This window comes from Colias croceus, chromosome 10 (assembly GCF_905220415.1).
Source record: "Colias croceus chromosome 10, ilColCroc2.1".
Taxonomy (NCBI): Eukaryota; Metazoa; Arthropoda; class Insecta; order Lepidoptera; family Pieridae; genus Colias; species Colias croceus.
The window spans coordinates 2,707,269-2,725,917 of record NC_059546.1 but is presented as its reverse complement, the minus strand read 5'-3'; the positions used below and the strand labels follow the sequence as shown (position 1 = coordinate 2,725,917).

Below are 18,649 nucleotides of genomic sequence, written 5' to 3'. Positions count from 1 at the left end.
AATAATCAGTTTCTTTTTATTTGAAATGTGTTCTTTTTAGAAAATATAACAGCCGCCTACTTTTCATCTGGAAAAGGAGGGAAGATACTAGTTCTTCAGGGTTACACATTCAACCGAACGTCGTCCAAGAATAACTGGAGTTGTTCCCAAAGGAAACAACGTAAGTGTTCAGCTAAAGCAAAAACTAATAATAAAGGAGAAGTGATTGACTTCAAAAACACACACACTCATCCAAAACCGAAGTTCTTTAGGAAGAGTACGGGGGATCCTATACAGATTTAGCAGCCAGCCTCGGTTCATAGAAATTAAATAAAAAGTTGGATTTGTGTAACGGTGCATTTACATCAAACGACGATAGAGCTAGTGCTAGAGCAGCAGGCCGAGACAAATGTCAAAACGCCAAGGAATAGAATACGCTATCGATAGAAATTGACATAAGCGTACGATGTTTTGCCTAAGGATTCGGTCACCCTACCAGCGACAATGACGACCACGAACAAAATTTTCAACCAGTCGCAATTAAATAAAATTGTGCAAAACATAATTAAAATGACATTTAAGAATTTCCTGTCGTATTGGTGTTTGGACACATTTTTTTTGAGATCAATGAATAAACAAACAGGTTTTTCATAGAAACGGAGGCTCCTGGAAAAAAATGTATTTAACATTTTTTATAGATAATTAGATGATCTACAATTTTGGTTCAGGTGATTGTATGATAAACTTATCGTCTCAGCGAAAATCGCAAAAAACCCTATTTTTTTATTAATTGACCTCGAAATTTTTTATTTCCGAGTACTAGAATGATGAGAGATTTAAATATTGATTTTGAACAAATTTCGGCAAGATTGGAATTTTGGTCGTGGTCGTCTTCGTCGTTGGTAGTGTGACCGAACCATTACCAAAATGTCATGAACTTATGTCAATAATTAGCGTTAGCAGTTTCTATTCCATGGCGTTATGTACGTTTGTCTAAGGCCCCTGGAGCATTCTTTCGTGATCTTTTATGTAGGTAAACGAAAACTCGTATTCAGTGTTCAGTATTAGAACATTGTATCTTTCTGAGTGCCCTAAGAACAACGAAGGAATGCTCTACGCCTGTTTACACTTAAATAATTTGAAATAGTACGGTTAGAATGAGCATTAGCTCGTTTGATGCAAAAGCACCGTTAGATAAAATGTAGATCATATGCATCTTTCGAATGTTATAAGTGCAACAATTAAACCATGTGTGTCACGGTTAAGTTCAGTTTAATTGAATTATATTTTTTTTTATATACACAATGTTCATACAGACTGCACGTGTATTTTTTATATAGAATTACATATAAAGAAAATTTAAATTGTTAAGAATTTTAAGGATTTTCAAGATTTATCGGCTGGATGTTGACTGGCTATAAAAATCGTTTGTGATGGTATAAATGTCACCCATGTAAAACCCAACCTATCTACATATTGATTAAAGGGTGTTTAAAAATGACAATAAAAAGTAAACTTATCATGATAATTTTATGAATATTTTTTGTAGTTTCGATTGCGATCACCTATATTATGTAGAAGGAATGTTATATTTTATTATAACATTCCTTCGTAAATTATTACACTTATTATTTTATACTTTTTTATTTTAATATTGTAATTCGATTTAGTACATAACTGTTTTTGTGTTTTCGGTAAAATAGCACTATATGAGTATGAATATGAGGAAAATTGTATCAGAAAGAATGATTGTTGTTTTATTGTTATAATACGTCATTAATTTTAATTAGCGACTGATAGTGTGATTATAGAAATGACGCATATAATGTAAAATAATGTTTTGTTAATGTACGTATCTATGATTTGGCAATTGGCTTAATGAGAAATACTCATTTGTGATATGTTGGTCTGGTGTTGGGAACGTTAAAGTTGTATGCACAGGGGTTTAGTCGTATAGGAGGTAGCAACGTTGACAAGAGAGAATTTTAGAATACTTGGTTCTTTGATATACTGTTTCTCTTCCTATTTCGTCAACGCAAACACAACTGCCAGCCAGACAGCCCGGATTCTAACCGAAATAGCAAGAGAAACAGTATATCAAAAACCCAACTATACTAAAATGACGTTTTTTAAAACGTTGCTAGCTCCCGTACCATACTTAGGAACATGCTCAAAAGAGTAGAAATTATTTTTGGAATAACTCTATGGTTGAATTTATTATATCTCAATTTTTGTATCTAATTATAAGTACCCATTAACATCATGTTTATATAAGGAAAAATAATATCGTAGTTTCCTGTAATCAATGGCTTGATTCTTGTTACATCCCGAGGGCGGAAATCACGTTAAACATTTGTTTGCTTTAAAAATAGTAGCACGATATTAATGTTTTTTTCCTACTTGGTATTATTTTCAGTAATAACTTAAATTCATTTCTACTTTTGGACTTCTATTAGGTACATTTATTATTCTTCATACATTTTCTAAATAACAAAAATCAAATAAATTTTCTCATGAAAATAAATAACTGATTTGATTTATATTTTCTGTTCAAAATTACACTTAGAAGATCTATTCTCTCGGGATAATATCCATTGAAAGGAAAAAGTTACGACATAGACCCTTACGACAGAAGAGTATGTTCAAACTATGAAAAGGAAATAAAATATTATGGTTCAGACTTTAGCACTTAATTTACTTTCTCGCCCTTCTATGTGTTTATTTCTGTGCCTATTGTAACAAATGTTATTCTATTTCAGAGGCGTTCTTTTTACCGTCTAGAGCTGGCAAGTCCGTGCTGATATTTCGCTCCAATAAATTTTGGGTGAACAACCAGTACAGGGATAAATTGAACTGGGCGTGTCGCGACAAGGACGCTAAAGGATGTCTCTGCAGAGTCCAAACCACGTTGAACGGGAGATTCATACGCATCAAAGGTGGCCACAACCACGAACCAAACTTTACCCTCCAAAACTTCGACGCTCATACCCCAGCTGATAAACATTTCTCGAGAGTAGAATCAGCTTGCATTAAATCCTCATGCAGCAATAGTCTCTAAGTTATTTACCAAAAATAAGTACTACAGATAAGATAGTATAAGTGTCGTAACTCGTAGGTATTAGGGAGAGTTATTTTTTGATACTACAGTGGCTTCGAAGGCTGTGACACAGATCCATGATCAAAATTTCCGAAGATGACGCATTCCATTTGTAGTTTTAAGATCTTGTGTTTAGTATTAAATTATTTTAAGGAGTTCCGTATTATTAAATGATTGGTTCCATATATTAATTCGCTCTTAAAATTTTAGACGATCGGTCCATGATTTTTTTAATTTTTTTTAATGTACGATAAAATAATGTAATATATATTCACTTTATATTTGGAGATCAAATGAAATGAGATTTATGAGTTAAGTTTTTCGGAATAATAATATGTTCAATATATTTAAAGCCCTTGTTAGCAAAATAATTTTTCTATTGTGGATCTTTAGTATATAGCTTCATTAATATGCGTGTTATGTAGAACACGGCCAATTAAAAGTTTATTATTTATTTACTTGGAATCTTGCGAATCTATAAAAGTGAAAATTTATGTGAAATCAGACAAAATGTGCAAATCATTTTTAAATTATAATATTATATTATTAGACATTTTGTATTGTGTGTTTTAAAATAATAATGTTGTAATGTTATAATAGATATTCTATGTAACAATAAATACAATTTATAATAATCGTAAAAATAATTAATGCGTCAAAAGCAACCAGGGTCAATTAGTTATGTGGAATCTCATAGATAAGAGTATATTACGAAATATGAATTTGTGTAGTTTTTTATATAAACAAACATTTTTATCAATGTCAATTTAGTGTTCGCTAAATTCAAAGGAAATAAAGAATAATATTCCATAACAAACAACGTAGGTACTGATAATAATTAATTGTATAGCTTCCTCAATAAAATACGCGACTTTACCCACTGTTAGCATTGATTCGATCAACGAGATTTTTATACCAGGTGAACGGACTTTTTGTCTGAAAATAAAATATTGAAATAATGTTGTTTTTGTTTGCTTTAAGAATCTTTTAAATTTTACGAAATTTAATTTGACTCTACTTAGAACAAATTATACTAGAAACAATCTTGATAGAATTTACCTATTTCGTTTTTAAAATATTTATGTGATCATATTTCTATTAAATCAGATCTCATAAATTATATTTTTTATTGGTATAATATAAAATAATGAACTTTTTGAAATTATTTTATTGACCACGCTTTTTTATTGAATCATGTTAAAATTGATTCATACAATTGTTGAATATTTCTATTTTATCTGATTTATTACGCCAAACAATTCGATCACAGAACATAGAAATTGAAAAGTTTTAGTAGTTACAAAGAAAAATACCAGAAAAATATTACAAGTGAAAGAATTGGGTCTCGAGGAGATACGAGAGAAGGCGACGTTAAAAGCCAAAGCGCCGAAGCATTGGTATAAAGGAACATTGTGAAGAGCCGCCTGCGCATGAGTCGAATGTATGTACATACATAGTTGTTGTTCACGTAATTATACATATGGTATGTGGAAACTGATAGAACTCATGAAATTATACGATAAATATTATTTGTATCGTGTTAATATTTATGGATGTGCTAAAATAATATATCATCATAACTGAGGTCATTTTTAATTTTGTTACTTATTTCATTATGTACTTACTAACATTGACTACTCAATCTTATAATAAGGAAACCAATGATTTTTAAAAACCATTAGAGTGTTGTTATCTTGTTAATATATAATTTCCTTAATTTTATAAAGACCGCTGCGACTGCATTTTCACTGAGATTTAGAACTATTCAACTTTTCGAAAATATACTCAGACTTTCCTAGATAAAAAGTCGAAGAGTGTGGTTACAGTGTACTGGACGACGTCAAAACTCGGCAATCCGTTGCTGGTGTTCAATGGAGAGAGGTTCAGGCGACGGGGTCCTATCGTAGAGGGTAGAGGAAACTGGCTCTGCATCAAGTCAGATAAAGGGTGCAAGGCCAATGTCACTACGTATCTCAACCACATACTTTCCTTCCGCCATTCGCACGTGAACCACGACATCATCGGTTATAAATATAGAAAGAAACCCCGGAAAACGAAGCGAAAGCTGGGCAAAAAGAACATGAAGCGAAAACAGCATTTTGCAATCGATGTTTCTGATATTATTGGTCTGTGATTTTTTAGAATTAAGTTTTAGTCATGTTTGGGACACTATTGTAATATTGTTTTTTAACTGAGTTGTGTAACAATTCGCATTGAACTCTCAATTTTATTATACTGTGATTATTTTTATAAAAGTAATTGAATCTTGAAGGACACTACGCAATTATGTTTGTATATTTATCGGTTTATTTCCGTGCTTACCAGAGAAGTTTCGATACTATCGCACGAGAAAAGGGAATCAAGGTGTCCAAGTGGGTGCTCACAGGTTCAGCTTCAGCGGTCAAGCCGGGACTGGCAAAATGCGGTGGAGGTGCTCCCGAAGCCTTCGGTGCTCCCGAAACGCTCGGTGTCGCGCAGCTGTTCATACATTCGGCACAGAATTAGTGCAAGTCAATAGCGACCATACTTGCGGAACTGCGTCTACGCATTGAACATTTTTCTTGGTATATATCGGAATAAGAACGTTTTATTTATTTTTGTATTTTATAGATATAATATTGGAAGGCAAGAGAAGTCAAACTAGTCTACTTACATGTTTTAATCAAATACAACTTATGTATAAAAACGCAAATTTTTACTTAATCAGACCCGAGTAATCCTATTAATTATATAGAGAGTAGATAGTAATTTTTATTTTTAACCATATAGCTGTTACATAAGGATTCTTAGTTGCAGGCACTGTAACTCCGGCAGAGACAACTCCAACTTTGGGTCTACCGTTTCCGTTCCCATGCTTCCCCGGGCAGTTTCGCTACTGTCTCAGCAAACGTGGGAAGCCAGCTATAGAGGTCGGCGCCCACAGATTCTGTTTCAACGGTCGAGCCGCCAGCGGCAAGGTGTGGTGGAGGTGCTCGCGGAACCCGCGCTGCCGTGCGGCCGTCCATACGTTCGGCCTGCGAGTCGTTCAGATGAACAGCGCTCACACGTGCGGCGTACGAGCCACTCCCTTGAGACCCATGTTTTAAGTATTAATAGCTCTCTATATTTTAAGACTAAACGAGTCAATTTATCCATCGACCGCCGGTACATTACGGTGTTGGCACGGAATGTATTCTCTTTGTCTAGATCTCGATGTTAGAGTTGGTTTAAGAAAGGCAGCTAGAATTAAAATTGATGAAGTTATTTTTAGCGGAATGTTAAATATTGCTTTTGTGCCTTTCTAACCGGCGGTCGCTCTACGCTTTAGGTATACGATTTAAAGGATGTAAAGATCGTTCTTCGCTCTTTACCGTCTCTTTACTATACGCTCTCCAAAGAGATTAAATTACGTTAATACGAGTATGTAGCTTGTTAACACGGTCAAAATGAAGTATACGAATATATTAGATGATAGGATATGACCGTTTGTGAATTGACTGATCTCGGGCAAGATTTACCTCATATTTTATTTACGCATATTACAAAACCTTGCATTGTGACCGTATTTTTCTAGGAGAATTTAAGAGGCAGCTGTATTCATTATATTGTAAAATAAAAATTATATTTTATTCAAAGAAAAATTTACATAGATGTATTTTTAAGAGTCTTGCCTATCTCAGTGAAGATCTTCCCGCAGCGGTCCTAGGTGTAGTTCGATGTACAAAGTGATAGTTTCTTATGATATCCTAAGTATTTTTATACATTACTTTTACATATTTTTTACAATTTTTCGTGATTTGTATATATATATATATATGATTGTTGAGTCTTTGAACTCCGGACGGTTGGTTTCGGTTGCGGTTATACGAGGTCGGTAATTGTTTGTTCGCGAAGAAGTTGAATCGAGTCATGTCATGTGTACGATGTTAGGATTTTCTGTCACTATTTGTTATTGTAGATTGCATTTATTGATCTATTTAATTAATCATAATACTCAATGTATACGTTGTAGATTTAAGTTTTTGTTGTAGTGAGATTTTTTATATTTTTAATTATATTATTTTTACCCCAAGTATTTAAACAGTTATGGTACTTAATGCCTCGTTTTATTATGAATAAAGTTTAACGAACGGCTGTTCTTACACAAAGATTTATATGGACGTGTTTACCAGATTTGTGTTTACCATTTTCTATTATGTACCAGTTAACAAATGTATACGACTACTGTGAAGTATTATTTTTGAAGTATTATTTTATGTATTGTGATAAGATGTTTTATATTTAGTTGGAATGTATAAGATAACGGATAAAGGTAGTGCAGGCGAATGTCGCCCGAAGAGAATGTATACGCTATGTAGTAAGTATGTAAGTGAATTACTTCACTGTATAGGTACAAAGAAATGATTATATTGTGCTGATGTAAGACGGTTTTTCATTTGATATCTACGATCTTCTGACTTGATTCTATTTTATCTTTGCTTCTCGCAAAATATAAGATAGAATAATACAAACTTTTTTTCGATCACTATTACGACCACCTAGAATAAATCAAAAAAATTAAGAGCGAGGCCATCTAGATGTTATATTTAGTAGAATAAAGTTCGTGCTAGAAATTGTGTCTCGGTAATTTTAAAATGTTTAATTAGCAAACTTATTACCAGGTAAATACATTCTGTCTCTGCCATATATATTGGGCTTTTGTTTTAGCGTATTTCACGTTTACGTTCATATAGTCATAATGGTGATTGTTCCAGGGTGGTTTTACATCCGCTCTGCTCGAGGCGGGCTACATTTAGTCGCCGACGGCCACATATTCTACGAAGACGGTGGTTCCCACCCGAGGCGCGTCACCTGGCGATGTGCCCGTTCTTATCAAAAGGCTGAGAGGTGCCAAGTAGCGTTATGTTTAAGAGACGGTAGGCTTGTATACTTTCGGGGCTCCCACAACCACCCGGCTACGTACAACCCAGTGAAACACGAGTCCAGAAGGTTCGAAGTGGACCCGATGGGCAAGTATAAGATAGTTGATAGCTGCGCCCCCAGGTTCGCGGCCCCGACTATACAGATTCCTAGCGTGCCGCACGCCGCCCTGTTCCTATAGGCCTGGCGCGACCTCCTAGTTCGCGGTCTTCTCGATGGTAGACACTGATTGCGTCCTAGGAGCGTCGCCGTCTTGATTTAATCTAGAAAGGCGCGTTTCGCATAGTTATCGTTCCTCATACTGTACTCTCTATATTTTTTCTCGAGGTCTGGTATGCCTCTGATTGTTTATTTACACTATTTATTTTATCTACTAAGCTTTAAGTCCGAGGCGTCCTAAGATTCCTCTCGATTGCCTTGTACCGATGCCTTAGGGCTGATATATTAGGGTGTTATGTAAATTATGTAATCGATATCTATCGTGGGTGTGCAATATTCTCTTACCAAAAATTTTAGATTATGTATACAAACTATAGCTTTAATGTTAGCGTAGCCGTCTTGTTAAAGCTTTTTTATAAAATTCTATTTATTGACCGCGGTGTAGGGTGCGGCAAGACTGACGATGTTATGAAATACTGCATTATTTATTAACTGTATTTAGCCGTTGACGACACTATGTAGATGTAATGTATACTGGCTTACGAAGAATATACGAGCGATAGTTTTTATATTAGAGTCTTATACGAGTATATATACTTGTCATAGTGTAGATGTTAGATGGAGTAGCTTCCTGTTACTCTCATATTATATAGTTATATATTGTATTTGTATGATCTTCCACCGATTTCCTAATTGATAATATTAAGGCGATAATTAGTAACAACATGTATTAGATGCATATTCTCGTTTGCTCTACGTACCACCGGTATTTAGTAATTAAACTATCTACCTTCCTTTATTATAAAACTGTTACTTTTGATATAATGTATTGCTAGTCTACGAATATTATTTTGAATTTATAAATGAAATGAATACTCGAAAAATTTGTTTCATTTATCCTAGTATTTTTCTATAGTTTGTTACCTTTAGTTATGTTGGCAAATGTTTGATGCAGTTTTGTTTCCGGGCGCGTCACTGCAAGAGGGAGATTCGTTGTTGAAGATGGGAGGCTTCTGGTACAAATTGGATAATTGCTATAGGACTAAGAGGAGATGGACGTGCGCACGAGGCTGTGCAGCTAGAATTCATACATGTGGCAAACGTGTGGTGTTCTCTGATCGGCGACACCGTTGTAGGAACGTTTTACACAATAGTATATGATACATGAAGCTTATATGGTACTCTGTGAATGCTATTTGATATATTATGATCTTATATGTTACTTTGTAAGTGCAGCAATTTTCTTGGCGCAGGGTTGCGGAAGCGAATCCGAGTGGAATGCTAGTGATTGTTCGTTTCCGCAGCTCTGGGTTGGGGTAAGCTTTAGTGGACTATGAGTTAATGTATAATTGCGGTTGTTACGTAATTTAAGTTCTGTAATACTCCACATTATTTGATGTTAGCATTAAATTGCATGTTTTTCATGAATCTTTGTTTACAAATGTTCTACGAATTACAATGTTAGGGATTGATTCCTGTACCTCATTTTATGAAAGTGCCTTTTTATAATTAAATAGGTAAAGTTTATATAGTATATTTAACCGTAGATATGTTTCTGTTGTTTAGTACAATTTATGTATGTTTCGTTTCGTTCTGCTCGTATCGGTGTTTGAGTATTTTTTGCAGTATTCTACATTCTCTACTTATTTTAACGAGCAAACCGGACATTTTTCATCTAAATACTTTTCTTTATTTTTAAAAGGTCTTTATTGCATGTATATTGTGTATATTATAAAGAAATAAAAAAAAATCCAATTTAAATATTATTTGTTTCACATTCACTTGCATTTCTAGCTGGTAACAGTGTCTATTTAATTGAATAGGTACATAATATTTTTAAATACTTTGTAGATTTCAATAAAATTCAACAAAACTAATACAGTTGTGTGTTACAGTTCAAATTATTTACAACACAAGAGGCTACCCGAAGTTGGTCTGGGATGGGTATACTTTCAGAGCGCACAATGTGTACCGAAACCAGCCGAAGGTTTTGTGGTATTGTTCCGGGAGGAGAAAGTACCAATGTTCAGCGACAGTGAGGACGTTCAAAAGGGAGCTGATAAGCTGCAACGGTGTGCACAACCACTCCTGTTGATAGGATAAAGCCTATGAAGGACAGATTGTAGGTTTCTGACCTTTTCAGGCCTATTCCCTGACTGTAGAAGCAATGGTCACAGCTAAAGTCGTTGAAATTACTATAATGATAGAAAAAAGAGCGTTTGTGCCGAGCAAACGTGTCAGAAGTGAAACTTTGGCAAGATTCAAGGAAACCAAAATCGTCGTCCTACTCCATGAGGTGACAGTATTGCCATGGTACGACCTTGAAATTTTACTCTCAACGTGCCTAAATTAGTTAAATTAAAAGATTCGAAAGTTGATAAAAGTAACATTGATTCCGTCTCTTTATAAGGTGTATGTAACGCTCAAACGGTAACAAAAGTATTTGTTCAATTTGTGATCAATATAACGTACAAGGAAAAGGAGCGATTAATTTACAAGTCATCGTTGTAACATAAAATTCGAAAACTTTTATTATTGGTTGGTATCATGCAAGTTTTTGCGATGAAAATTATCAGAAGTAAGAATTTAATTCATAAAGTATTTTTAAACATCCTGTCGGACCGAATACCTTGTTATAAATTAATGCAGGGTTACAAAAGTCAAACATAACCATGGACCTTTAATTTAAGTTTCGATATGAAATTTTCTTTTATACTTTTTTATACGTCTTGTATTTGATTTATATCAAGAAATTTATTCCTATTTCAATCATGAAATTCGTAACGTAATATAAATTTTGTTGTACATATGTAAATTCGAATTAAACAATTTAATCGAGTCCAGTGTTTGAATATAAACCGTATCGTAGTCTATACAAAGTTCATTTCTGCATGTTGATTATGTCGAATGGGTTCAGAGGAGGCGCCGGCGGTGTACGTGCCGTCGCGGACCGGCAAGTCGCTGCTGCTGCACGAGGGTTACACGTTCTACCTGAAGAACCTGCAGTCGTACGGCAGGAAGCAGTGGTACTGCTCCTCCAGGGACATGGCCGGGTGCCGCGCTGACGTCATCACGGCTCCAGCCAGGAGCGGCGAGGGGGATATCCTCTTCCTTGTCAGAGGACGACATATACACGCCCCCCCTAGTTACTATTTCACACCCGATGGCAAGTACGTTAGGCGTAAAGATATCTATCACAGGTATAGGTAGCGCACTTTTGTGTTTTTTGTTTGGAATCTTAATATCATGACAATTATTTTTTATTTTTTTTTGTGATAACTTTTTTTGTCTATTATTTATTTTTGTTTCGATATTTTTTTTTATTTATTATAATGTATTTTTTAATGCTTTGTATCTTGTGCTATCTGTAATTAATTAAAGTACAAGTTGGAGACAAATGTGCGGCTGTAAATAGAAGAAATATTGTTATTGTTTTGAACCTTATGACTTACGATGTATTTCATCGCATAATACCTAGAGTTACTTTGAATAAGCATTGTAATACACAAAAGTTCAATTAAAATAAACATACAAACTTGAATAACATTTTTATTCGTATTAATGAATACATTTTCTCTTCCACGAGCTTTATTATAACCTTTTTAATTTGGATTTATGAATACCGCATACTCATGTTTACGTTTCAGCTTAAACGTAAACTATTATAATTAAATTCTTAACGTAATATAAATAGGTCAACATTTAACGCAATCGAATCACGAAACGCAGTAGAAGTAATTCACCGTTCGTCGTCTCAAAAACACAGTGTAATGGTCGTAAGGGCCCATTAAAATTGAAGTAGTTTTGCCGATACGGTTGCAATATCATTTATATACGAGGGGATATGAATTGCGCAGTTGTGATGGATCAATACGAGCTACAAAGTTATGAAAGAAGAAAGTTCGGCAGGGCATGGGGATCGCATGGGCGTAGCCTGCTGTCTCCCGCGATACAGCCTAGTTACGCCCTGTATGCCCTAATTTTGACGTACGGCCCTTTCTTGGGACGCTTGTGTGCGTAGGCCGAGAGGAAAACGTTCCTTTACACGCTACTTCCGTATTTTCGACGATTCCTACGAACTTTAGTTGCGTCATACATTGAGTACGAAATGTGGGTCGGCTTGAATGTTTATGAAATGAATAATAATAACAAAGTGTTACGCTTTTTGATCGCTGATATTATTCAATGATATTATTATACGATAGCGGTGTATGCGTTGTTGTTAACTGTACTGTGTAGGTGGTCGGGTTAGAATGATGCTTTATATGTTGTGGCAAAAAAAAATTGAAGATGAATGAATTTATGAAATGCTGTAAAATTGTTTACCTATTTGAAATTAGCTTCTTAAACTTAACAAGAAAAAATTAAAGATAGCTGAACTAGATTTTTTATTTTCATACAAACTTTTACAATTGCTCTATAAAATTTGAAATGAAAAAGCAGACCTCGAATATTATATCAAAATATTGATCAAAACATGAAACATTAATCTTGAGCGTTCCTGCAGCCGTAAACTAAAGATTTTCTCTGAAATGGCGCATTACATAAATCAAACCGTAGTTATTTGTAGATGTGTATGAATTAGGGGGTTGTCAGTAGCGATGGCCTAGGTCGCTGCGTAGGCCGTAGGGAGCCGGGTGGGCGGTGGATAGGGCTGCCAAAATATTAATTTCAAAATTATGAATATTAATATTTTATGAAAATAATTTATTTTTATCAAAACATTTCCTAACGATGAAATTTAAGTTCGTAAAACATTTTTTTTTATATTTTCCTATTTTAAAACACTCCTTATTTTAAAAGCATTCATACAGTAAACATCTACCATTCACACAGTAAACAACACCGTAATCAATGTATCTCACAAAGCAATAAAAATACATATAATATATTTATTAAATCTCGCAAGAGGCAGCCCTATTGGTAGCACGAGCTCACGGGCACGCGAGGCATGCGCGACGCGCAGTGATGGTGAATCGATAACCAGCATCCCACCGCGCCACCACCCCGAATATACAATAACGTTTCCGCGTCTTTAATGGACGCTATAAAAATAACTTTTTCGCGATGCCTATCTGTGCATTTTATTTGGTTTTTATTTTAGTTGGCGATGAAGCGGTTTGAGAATAGAGCATTTGTAATGACATTTAAATTTAATAATACATTGTATTTGGAGTACTATGTAAAATAAACTAAAAACTAACTATAGATTTATAGTACCTATACACGTTTTACACATTCATATTTTTCCTTGTAATATTGGAACTATGAAATAAATTACACACTCTTATTTTGTACTTAATACAGGAAAATTATTAGTGCCTCCAACTGACGCACAGATCTTAGTTAAGTATCATAAAAAAAAAATTGCGTCATGTTTCTGGCCCAAGATTCCAGTCGAATCTAGAACCGGATCACTTATTAATCTTTACTTTCCATTAAACGGATTATTAGCCAGTTTAAAAAACAAAATGTTCGATTTTAGAACGCATTTATTTTTAAATTTCGATCATAACTGTTATTAAAAAATAACTGGTTGATATCTGTTTTCGTTGTAGCGGTGTGAAAAAAAAAAAAAAAAACGATATGTTCGATTTTTGAACGCTTTTATTTTTAAATTTCATAACTGTTAAAAAAAAGTAACTGGTTATGTGTTATTGTAGCGATTGTTTGTGAATGGCGGCTTCGATCTCGATGGTTGGAGTGGCGGCATTGGTCAGGGGTGAAGGTCCATTCTCCGAGCTGTAGTATTGGCGTGGTGTTGGTGAGAGCCTGTGACTGCTCGCTAACCAGCCAATTGTAATGCCTAAAACAAGAAGAAGGTCTATAAAAATAACCTTTCGCCTGTTCCTAGAACAAGAAGACATTACTTTTCACCTGTTATATTGATAGAAAGGATATAAAAAAATAGATGTAGGAACATTTTAGGGTTGAATTATGAAAGATTTGTTAGTAAACACAAAGTTTAGATAGCGAAGTTGTTGTAGTTCCTGCTAATCACGTTTCGCTTCTGAGGATAAGGGAATATTCCGTCCTTATTTTTGTTTTTACAGCTATACTGAAATAAACAGTATCTGCCCTCGTTATATTTTTAGCGAAATCTAATTTTATAAGGCTAAAAATAACTTTACCAGTTACTTAACTATGATACAATAGTTTATATTATATTATCAAATCGATTTTCGAATAAATTAGCTAGGCTTGCAAAGTTGAGAAATGAGTTTTAAATATTTTGTTCAAGTTTCACATGACATTTTTTTAAAATACTGTTTATTAAGTAATGCAACTATAAACCACATAACACTGATTATAGGTACCTACATTCATACGAAATAGTCATACATAAATTTATTTTAACATTAAAAATGATAATTCATAATAAAATTATCATATTATACATTTTTTTCGTATCATTTGGAGCAATCTCGAACCATGTGAGATTTAAATGATGATATGCCTATGATAATTTTTTCTGTCGTTTTTTTAGTACTTCTAGTCAGAAAATACATTAGCTTCATTATATTAAAATGTTTAATTAACAGATAATTTAATAAAGTCTTATATCATGGTTATGTATTAAGGATTTCCCACTCTATCTTGAGTGTCTATGTGTCTATCTAAGACCTATAGAGGTCTTTACTCTCTACATTATTTAGAGCTAGCGCGCAAGAGTAACTTTTGTCTCCGCAACTATTTTGTCTCTCCCATCAACTCTATGGGCTAGTAAGAAAGTGCGCGCACTTAGCGACGCAACTTCCTAAATTATTTCACCTATATTATTATAACTGAAAGACTAATTTACTGTTCATTAAATATTATCACATACTTTGAGGAATCGTTTTAAAGGGCATTGCCCTAGATACATACACATAAGTAAGTCCACCATTTTAAATATTTAGTTAACATAGAATTGACGTAGGTCATAATTTAACATACTAATATTATTACAAAAATATATTTTCCCACTGATTAATTTACAAGCGATTATTGAAATTATTTTTAGATAATTAATAATTATTTCTACAATGCTATTGTATCGTTAATCCTTTGTAAAGCCTTCTTTAAAAAACTAACTTTACGTATAGTTAATACTAGTGGTCCGCCCCGGCTTCGCCCGTGGTACATATTTCGCAATAAAAGGTAGCCTATGTCCTTTCTCGGGTATCAAAATATCTCCATACCAAATTTCATGCAAATTGGTTCAATAGTTTAGGCGTGATTGAGTAACAGACAGACAGACAGACAGAGTTACTTTCGCATTTATAATATTAGTATGGATTATCTATACTAATATTATAAAGCTGAAGAGTTTGTTTGTTTGTTTGTTTCTTTATTTGTTTTTTTGAACGCGCTAATCTCGGGAGCTACTGGTCCGATTTGAAAAATTCTTTCAGTGTTAGATAGCCCATTTATCGAGGAAGGTTATACTAGGCTATATATCATCACGCTAAGACCAACAGGAGTGGAGCCACGGGGGTGAAACCGCGCGGAGCAGCTAGTAAAAGATAAAATGACTTCATATTCCGGACACAAGCATTAGAAATAGAGAATGTTCTCACATTCAATTGGACTGAATTTAGTTGCAATCGTCAAAAATTGTGAAGTAGAAGTAGAGAAGCCTTAAAAGCAGTAGGAAAATTTTCTGGTTTATGTTTTATAGGTATCTAATAAAATAAAATAAATATTTAAAATAAAGTCACGTTACATTGACTCGTAAAATTAAAAAAAAAGACGGGTTGCACTCCGGGAGTGCCGGCAGAAGTGAAAACTTGATTATTAACGTTCAGCATGTTTGATATTTTGGAATGGTATCCGTCTTACGCATGGAATATAAGAGCTAAAAAAAAGTCCGTCTTACGCTTTTTCGATCAGGCCACGTGTCCTGACGCGAGTTTAAGATTTTATACCCAACGCTGCTTAAGAAGTTTTCACTTCAAAAAAAAAAACAAAAAAACCTTAGTGTCCTTTCTACAATTACTGCTACTTATAATGTAATACTAAAACCTTCTCAGCCCTTAAACCCTATAGTAAAATCCTAAATTGTTCTGAGTTTTAAGTACACAAATAAATAAAATGAAATACAAATGCGGTAATCTTCAATCTATACCTATTATCTTAATGTAGAGTGAAATTTTTCTTAGGATCTGTATCTAACATTATTGAATGAATAATAAATTATAATACAATACAAGATTGTGTATTTCCGATGAATATAATATGGAGAGAATCAATTCCGCCAATTGAAAATTTGTACTTCCTATTTTCTCTTTTGGTCCTATACAAATAAACGGTCTCGGGATTGTTTGCAAACTAAACTCAATAAATACTCATTTTAATAACAATTTCATTTCTTTCGCTTGTATAAACTTAACAATATGAGACGAGTCGAATATAAAACATACAAATATATATGTAAAATGGTACATTAATTAACATACTAGCTGCTCCGCGCGGTTTCACCCCTGTGGCTCCACTCCTGTTGGTCGTAGCGTGATGATATAAACCCTATAGGCTTCCTCGATAAATGAGCTATCTAACACTGAAAGAATTTTTCAAATCAGACCAGTAGTTCCCGAGATTAGCGCGTTCAAACAAACAAACAAACTCTTCAGCTTTATAAGAAAATTATGTTTTTTTGTTTGAAAATATCAATTAGGTTGGTATGTTATGTGGTTTGTGGACAGTTAGACAATTCAGAAATCCTTTATATTGTCTGGCATTTTTGTCTTAATTAATTAGTAATAATTCCTTATTTCGTGTTTTATTTTTGTGAACACAAGAGTTTTCTATTAATCAATATAATACGTTCATTAGCTATAAATATATAAGAGATTAATTTGCTTAAAGCGTTTGCCATATTATGTTCAAATATTGTTATATTTTATATAATTATCCTATTATATTTTACCCATACTTACAGTTATGTAGCAGTATTATTAAAAATAATAAATAAAAATATCATTTAGCTATGTATGAAAGAAGTTTTATCAATGTGATGTTAGAGTACGAGTATATCATTTAATGAATACACATAAAGTACCTGCATAATAAAATATTTTTTTTAAAGTATCCGTGTTATTCATTTTCGTCTATACAATATTATATCTCTGTTGTAAAAGTATCTATGTGAATTTGAATGCTAAGATATTTAATCTATTCCGTTACAATATAACTGACTATAGTCTCCTGCATATTGACCGAAGAAGTTATTTCAATAAATAGATCCAATACAATATAATATCAGTAACTTATTTTATAAGGTAGGTAGGTATACTGTTTCAACAAACTCCCTTCAAAATGAACTATAACATTCAATTATTTACAAGGTGGTGCTCGCTACCTATACACGCCGCGAGGGGGCAAGCTATTGTTCTACAAAGGTAATACCTACTTCGTTAACTCTAGAAAAAAACAAGAGAAGGCAAGAGTTCTGTGGTACTGCTCGTCGAGGAAATCCCGCAGCTGTCCAGCGTCCATATTAACCTTACATGATAGGGTGTTGGGCCAACCACCCATGCACACACATCCACCGAAGATGTCAAGCATGTATGTAAGCGAAATGAAAGATTGTAATTCACTATCGTAACAAACAAGGAATTAGCTTTTTATAAATGTGATCAATTTGCTAATTGACTAGGCGTGCCATTAATGTTAGTCGGCTAGAAGTAGTCTCTGTTTTGATTTCGTTTATAACGAATGCCATTTTTGAGGAACTTGAGTGTTGTGCCATCTACTGGAATCGTTTATTTTATGGAAGAGTAATATTTTAATGTAATTAATTTTTATATGTGCCAAAGTAAATTATGTTAAATAGCTATGTTTTTGTACGGGTAGTTAGTTGGGAAGTGGGTTTCTATTAGATAATGTAATTCATTGTTCACACCTGGCGCCGTAGACAAAGTAACAATTAAAAAACGATAACGAAGTTAGAAAAGGCAAAAATGTATGGGATTGACATACGCCGCGTTAGATCACGTGGTCTATCTTATGTCAATCCCATACATTTTTTCTTTTCTAACTTCGTTATCGTTTTTTAATTGTGACTTTGTCTAAGGCCCCAGATCTAGTCACATTTTCTTCGAATTTTAACGCCGCCAAATACCTATGTTATGTAGATACGATGTTGTTGCATTGAGGTTAATTTAAGTAGTATCCATTTTAATTCCAAATATTTAAGCTAGTCAAATGTTTTCATGGTTAACATGTCGGTATAATTAGGTTTAAGGAAGATGTTGTTTATTTCAGATAGTTTAATAAGTAAATAATGTAAGTCAGTATTTTTTCAAGATTTCTGCTTATTGTCATAAGTGGAACCTTTTATCTGAGTTTACTATTATTTACTGTATAACGCTGTTAGTACACCGACGCATTCGCGTGCGGCAGCGAAACAACGAAAAATCTGTCAGTAGTATGGCAGGTTTTCGCATATGATATATCTCGCTCTAGCCCAATAGATAGATGAAATAGTTGCGTCCTTGTCAGTATTGTTTCGCAAGGAACTGCGAAATGGCCATT

The 18,649-nt window shown here is 33.8% G+C and overlaps 1 protein-coding gene across 46 annotated transcripts in view; it reads left to right on the top strand.

Moving 5' to 3' along the window:
* LOC123694735 (protein tramtrack, beta isoform) overlaps positions 1-18,649 on the top strand; it is a 437,925-nt gene that overhangs the window by 33,913 nt on the left and 385,363 nt on the right. Inside the window, exon 5 of one of the 46 annotated variants that reach the window (XM_045640250.1) lies at positions 11,052-11,359. The exons of 39 other annotated variants lie outside the window; for them this stretch is intronic. In XM_045640250.1, coding sequence (XP_045496206.1) covers positions 11,052-11,344 — 293 coding nt within the window. In that variant the 3' untranslated portion in view covers positions 11,345-11,359. Of the gene's footprint in view, positions 1-40; positions 298-2,738; positions 4,036-4,902; positions 5,226-5,401; positions 5,644-5,866; positions 7,479-7,809; positions 9,019-11,051; positions 11,360-18,649 lie in introns of those variants that run through there. 6 more of the 46 variants (XM_045640242.1, XM_045640248.1, XM_045640286.1 and 3 more) reach the window with 6 other exon arrangements.